The sequence below is a fragment of the Emys orbicularis genome, chromosome 13, assembly GCF_028017835.1.
Source record: "Emys orbicularis isolate rEmyOrb1 chromosome 13, rEmyOrb1.hap1, whole genome shotgun sequence".
NCBI classification, from domain to species: domain Eukaryota; kingdom Metazoa; phylum Chordata; order Testudines; family Emydidae; genus Emys; species Emys orbicularis.
Window position 1 is genome coordinate 49,747,065 of NC_088695.1, and position 6,455 is coordinate 49,753,519.

General features: G+C 64.7%; 1 protein-coding gene across 1 annotated transcript; it reads left to right on the forward strand.

The window, feature by feature from the left end:
• The first annotated feature begins 1,016 nt into the window (after window positions 1-1,016).
• On the forward strand, window positions 1,017-5,560 carry CANT1 (calcium activated nucleotidase 1). The gene is made up of 3 exons (XM_065415615.1): window positions 1,017-1,650; window positions 1,963-2,166; window positions 2,793-5,560. Exons 1-3 carry the CDS (start codon window positions 1,017-1,019, stop codon window positions 3,161-3,163), a joined length of 1,209 nt encoding a protein of 402 aa, XP_065271687.1. The 3' UTR covers window positions 3,164-5,560.
• The last annotated feature ends 895 nt before the right edge of the window (window positions 5,561-6,455 follow it).

The following is a 6,455-nucleotide window of genomic DNA, read 5'->3' on the forward strand; positions in this document are numbered from 1 at the left end:
TTGTCTGGTGCAGACGCCATAGGGCAGGGGGCGTCAGGCCCTCTCCTGCCACCCCAGGGAACCCCGATCCCCGCCCCCTGTACCTGCAGCGTTGTCAGGGCAGAACTGGTGACGCTGCGGGACCCTGGGGTCCGGCTGCAGGGCAGTGTGTGATGGGCCGTGGGGATGGCATGGTGCCAGGTGTGGGTCAGGGGGCTTCTAGTGCCTGGCAGGGATGCTGCCAGAGCTGGTCCCCCCAGCTCTCGCACGCGATGGGTGGGCACCAGTAGCTGGCTGGGTGTGCGCCAGGTGGTGGTTAAATCACGTGGGGATGTTACGGAGGAGCCGTGACTGGGAGTCAGGACTCCTGGGTTCCGTGGCTGCGTGAACTTCACTGGGCGTCTCCCCGTTGTGGGCCGCGGTGCACTGGGGGTCGCGCTTTCCTGCAGAGCTGTGGGGTTTGCTGTTTACGATCCGCAGGGCAGTGCCCGTGGCCAGGGAGGCCATGCCTGTTACAGTTGGGGCGATCCCTTGGCAGGGGCACTCAGGGCCTGGCAGGGCCCTGGCCGTCCCGCTCAGAGACGCGGGGTCGATTCTCCTTTGTTCCCGATGCTCCCGCACTTTCCATCTCTCCCAGCCGGAGCAGTGGAGCTGCTGGGGGAGAGAGGAGCAGGGGATGCTTGTTTCCAGCCAGTCTTGGCCCCGCCTCCCCCTCAGCGAGCTACAGGAACTCCCCGATGGGGCACCCCATCTTCTGGGCCCTCTCGGGGGCTTCCCACTTACCTGTCAGTTGAACCCAGGTCTGCCCGCAGAGCAGGGCACACCAGCGGCTCCATTGTCCTGAGGCTATGATGAGCGCGTGCCGGGGGCAGGGATGTCAGCAGACAGGCCCACCCCATGGGTGCTGCTGGTGGCAGAGCGGAGCCCGGGGTCCTGCTAGCTACCCTGGGACAAGAGCACAGCCCCACCCAGCTCTGGCCCTGTCTCACCCTGTCGCTTCGCTTGCTCGGTGCCAGGTTCTGCTGCCCCCCAGACTGATGCCCGTCCCGCCCAGCCAGCGCCTGGAATGGACTGAGTCTATGAACCCGCTCCGGATCAGCGTCGGTGGCCTTCCCGTCCTAGCTTCCATGACTAAGGCTGCTGACCCCCGCTTCCGACTGCGCTGGAAGGCCATCCTGGTGTCCTCACTCAGCGTCGCCTTGGTGCTGCTCCTGCTGTGCTTTCACCGCTCAGCCACGGGGAGGCCAGCCCCGGCCAACACCCACAACTGGCGGCTCAGCCCGCTGCCCGGGGACAGGTACAATGACACCTACCCGCTGTCCCCGCCCCAGAGGAACTCGGAAGGGGTGCGCTACCGGATCGGGGTCATTGCCGACCTGGACACCGGCTCCAAGGGCCCACGGGAGCACACCTGGTTCAGTTACCTGAAGAAGGGCTACCTGACCCTGTCGGCCAGCGGGGACAGAGTGACGGTGGAGTGGGACCGGGCCGACAGCCTGCTGGAGTCGCATCTGGCCGAAAAGGGGAGAGGCATGGAGCTCTCGGAGCTGGTCGTCTTCAACGGGAAGCTGTATGCAGTGGACGACCGGACGGGAGTGGTCTACCTGATCGAGGGCACCACGGTGGTGCCCTGGGTGATCCTATCAGATGGGGATGGCACCGTGGGCAAAGGTGAGCTCTGCCTCTCCCCTCGTCTTCCCTGCCGCAGCCTGATCCAGGGCAAACCGTGCAGCCAGAGCTGAGCTGCCCGGTGACCAGTAGCCCAACCCCCCCTTCATGCCCTGCTGGGCGTCTATGGATCATGGCCACGGGAATCCCCCCAAGGAGCGGCTGGGAGAGGCTTTCCTGACTGCTGGGGGACCTACCCTGCTGGCCCAGTCTGCCCTTGCTTGGGGCCCTATCCCCTGTGGGTGCATCCACCCCTTCCCCCTGACTGCAGGGCTGAGGTCCCCGTGCAAGCTAACACTGGGTCTTTCTGCCTAGGCTTTAAAGCAGAGTGGCTGGCAGTGAAGGATGAACACTTGTACGTGGGTGGCCTGGGGAAGGAGTGGACCACGGCCACCGGGGAGGTGATGAATGAGAACCCCGAGTGGGTGAAGGTGGTCGGCTCCAAGGGGGACGTGGGCCATGAGAACTGGGTGTCTAACTACAACGCCCTGAGGGCAGCGGCTGGCATCAGACCCCCAGGTAAGAGGTGAGGCTCGCCCCCAGCTGCCCCACAGCCCTGGACAGTCCCATCTGCACTTGGGAGGGCCTGGAAGGAATTCCCTATTCTGTACCCTCCAGGCTGCGGGGGGCAATGCGAGTGCTAAAGGAACTGGAGGTTTGACCTCCCCTCGCCCCACCCATGGGCAGTGGATGTGGGTGGGGCTGGGTGCCAGGGGCTAGGCCCCGCCTGCCCATCGTGCTGTGACCAGTCTTGTGCCCGCAGTGGTGGGAGAGCCATGTCCAGCAGGGTGCCGTCCCTGGGCGCGCTGGCAGTCTGTAGCCCCACGGAGCAGGGCCGTGGTGTGTGCTGCCCTCTGTGTTAGGGGAGCTGGGAGGGGGAATCTGCTCCTCGCGGGCATGCGACTTCAGCCTGGCTGGCCTCTCGCCCTGTCCAGATTTGCTGGCTGCCGGCTCTGGACCATCCGTGCAGCATAGCGGGAATCCCAGCGAGGAGGGGGTCTGCTGGCATCCGCTCCCCTGCGCCAGGAATGGGGGCCGTGGCCCAGGGCATCTGTCACATCCAGATAGCAGTGGCAGCCCCTGGCTCCCAGCCCTGTGCTCTGTCTGCCTAGGAGTCGCTCTCACCCTGGCCCTGCCCTCCCCAGGTTACCTCATCCACGAGTCGGCCGCCTGGAGCGAGACGCTGCAGCGCTGGTTCTTCCTGCCGCGCCGGGCTAGCCAGGAGCGCTACGACGAGAAGGCCGACGAGCACCGGGGCACCAACCTGCTGCTGCGGGCCACGCAGGACTTCGGCGACATCGCCATCAGCCATGTGGGGGCCGCGGTCCCGACCCACGGCTTCTCCTCCTTCAAATTCATCCCCGACACTGACGACCAGCTCATCGTGGCCCTGAAATCGGAGGAGGACGATGGCAAGATCGCCACCTACATCATGGCCTTCACGCTGGACGGGCGCTTCCTGCTGCCGGAGACCAGGATCGGGGCCATGAAATACGAAGGGATTGAGTTTATTTAACAGGGACTCTGTCCTGGTGGGGACGCCCCGGGGTCAGGCGCGCGGGGCTTTGCCTGAACATAGTCGCCGTGGGGGGCGCGCCGCTCCTGAGCTGGCCTGGATCCCTGTGGGAGGTGGCTCCGGGGCTGGGTCCCAGGCTTCTGCAGTTACCATGTTGGTGAGTTGCTGCAGCACACGTGGCTTGAATGTCTGGGCCCCGGCACCTGGTGGTGAAAGGCCATCACTGCAAGCTTCCACTGGTCCTCTGCAGGGCTGCAAGCCCTTGTCCTGCATCCCAGGGCCCTTCCCAGGCTGCCCCGCAGAGTGCTGGGTGCTGACAGGGGAGGTCTCCAGGGAGCTTAGCGAACTGTGAGGCAGCCGCTCGGAGGGCGTTTCCTTCCTGCCCAGCCAGGGCAGTGGAATTGCTCAGCATCTCTGAGACTGGCCCATGATTTCCCCTCCCACAGGCAGGGCCCTGCACCGCAGCCTGGTGCTCCCGCTGCTACGTTACCCTGGAGTTTCCCCGCAGCACAAAGGGCCTTTGCGGTGCACAGCAGAGTGGGAGCAGCTCGTGCCAACAGGGCCGTGCCCAGTAGGCTGGTGTGTAGCAACCAGCCCCCGGACGCTGCTCTTCTGCCTGTGGAGCAGCTGGGGCAGATGTGCAGGGCCTGGCTGGGTCGGAAGGGAGCCATGCTACAGCCCGGGCCGTTTAACCGATTAAATTAACCAAAGTGAAACGCCCCCGAACTCCGTGTGAGGGTTTCACTCTGCTCTGTGCCACGGGGCCTCCTGCTGAGAACCGCCATGCTAGAGAAGTGGGGATCCCAGCCGGGGCGTCCAATTCCCTCCCTTACAGCCAGTGGCCAGGCGTCCCCTCTGAATCCGCCTGCCCAGCCCGGCCCTTGTTCCCGGCTTACCTGGCATCTCCCTCCCCGCTGGCTGGGGCAGGCGCCGAGCTCGGCAGGTTAGGGCTCCGACTTGCAGCTCTCTGGGGATGGGAGCAGGCCAGCGCCTGACCCTGCGCTGAGCCCTGAGGGCCCTGCCCTGGCCTGCTGCCACTCTCAGCTCCCTGCTCCTTTGCCCTGGGAAGGGGCCAGGACAGTGGCCTGGCCCTCCTGACACAAGCTGCTTCCCCCCCATGCCTCCCTCTGGCCCAAGGGGCTGTCCCTAGGTACTCCGGCCTTGCGGGGCCTGTGGAAAGGCCCTTTTCTCTTCAGAGTGCTCTGGGGTCCTGGCCTCTGTTGTGCCCCTGGGGAGGGCCCAGCCCCACTCTCTGGCTGGGGAGGGGAATGGCTAAGTGACTTTGAATGGAGCCTTGTCCCTGCATCTGCCCCACAGGCCAGGAGTCCCTCTGCCCTGGCCCCTCACCAAGGCCCGCCTGCCTGCGCTGTACACAGAGAACAGGCCAAGTCAGGCAGGAATCCACACAAGCTCTGGCCCAGGCCCCTGCCTGGTCCCTGCCCTGCTGGCTGACAGATGCAGCATTTGCACCTGGTTAGTGACTTTCCGGCCCCTCTGCTGTGACCTGGATGTGGTGCTTGGCTGCTGTATCCATTCGATAAACCAGACCATTCTGGGGTGAGCGCGTCGCCCTCCAGCTCTGTGGGCAGGGCGTCCTCCAGCGCTGGGTAGGGGGGCAGTAAAACGGGACAATCCCAACCAGCCAACAGTGCAGTGTGGCTCGGCCCCTGGAAATGGCTGCAGTGCAGAATGAGATTGGCCTGTTCCTGAGTCCTCCCCTGTCCTGGTGAGGCTCTGGCTGTGTAGGAGCTGGGCAGATGTTGCTTTATGAATCGGTGCGAGCAGTATTGCTGAAATGGGCTCGCTGGCACATCTCCAGCAGGTCCGTTCTGTAGGCAGCCTTCCCCTGGCTGGAGCCCCGATATCCTGTCCTGTGGGCTAGGGCCTGGCGAGCCCCCTTCACACACTTCAGTGGTACAGTGCAGGGAAAGGGGAACCTGCCCTATGCGTCTCTTTCAGACCAGCACACGCAGGGTCCCCACTGGCCCCAGGAGAGCGTCCCACACCCCTGTGAGCAGTCCCAGAGACTGGGGCAGGGTGGCACTCGGCCAGGAGACCTCGCAGAGCCCTTGGCTGCCTGGTGCAGAGCAGCAGCTGTGGGTCTCCGTCCTGGGGCTGGGAGAGCTCTGCTGCCCCTTCCCTTGTCTTGCCCCGTGCCCCCTGGGGGCGGGGGGGAGCGCCTGGCCTGTTCCTCTGGCAGAGACCGGCTCCCCTTTCCTGTGGCAGGCCGGGCTGACCTGACTCAGGCCTTGGCTCTGTGTTCCCTGGGGGGTGGGGCGCAGAGGCTCTCGGTCAGGGGTAGTCAATTATTTTTTGTCAAGGTCCAGACTTGAGAGAAACGTTTCACACCCCACTAGCACTAACAATAACCAGGAAATAAACAGATTTTTGTGGTCCATTCCAAAGCGTCAGGTGGTCCAGATGTGGCCTGTGCTCTGTCTATTGACTGCTCCTGCAGCTGGTCTCCTCTGTGGGGCTTCGCTGCAGGGTCTGGTGGGCCGGCCCTCTGCTCTCCTGAGGCCCCATTCCCAGCACGCTTGGAGCAGGACAGAGGGTCGAGGCCCTGCCCTGAGGCACCAGTGGGGTGTCGGTGCTGAGCCCAGAGCGGGTTCCCGGGGGTCTCTGGGACCGACGTCCTGCCGTGCTGGAAAACCAACTTGTGTCAGTAGGTGGCAGCATCCATCTGCTGGCGGCGCAGGGCCTGGCGCCCAGGCTCCCGTTGCAGGCCTGACGCGCTCTGGTTTGGGGGGTGATTTTTACCAGAGGTGTCCAGGGAGGCCCTGTGGTCAGTTGGAGAGCTGGCGGGGCGCCGGCTCCCCAGAGCCAGAGCAGGAGGGATTTGCGGTGTTAATCTTGCTGAGGGCAGCGGTGCTGAGGCTTTGTGCCCCTGCCAGCCTGGGGGTGGTGCTGAGGATCGTGGTTCCTTTCCAGCTCGGGCAGCGCCTGGGTACATGAGGCGATGGGAGCGGAAAGTCAGCTCTGCTGCTGACGCACTGCGATGGTGGGCACCTCACTCCCTGCCTCAGTTTCCCCATGCCCCTCTCTGGGAAACGCTTTGAGGTCTCCAGGAAAGCTGGCTGCACTGCTGCTTCACTGAGTCGCCAAAGGCCAGGCCCAGTGGCTCTCTCTTCGGCACGTCTCGCAGGCTGCACTGTCCCATCCGCACAGCCCTGGCACCTGGCAATGCAGGGGGGAACGGGGGCTGTCCAGCCCCAACGTGCTCCACTGAGGGCTCAGCTGGCCCGTCTCTTGGCTTGGCGGGGAAGGCGTGAGGCACTGTGCGCTGACTTGG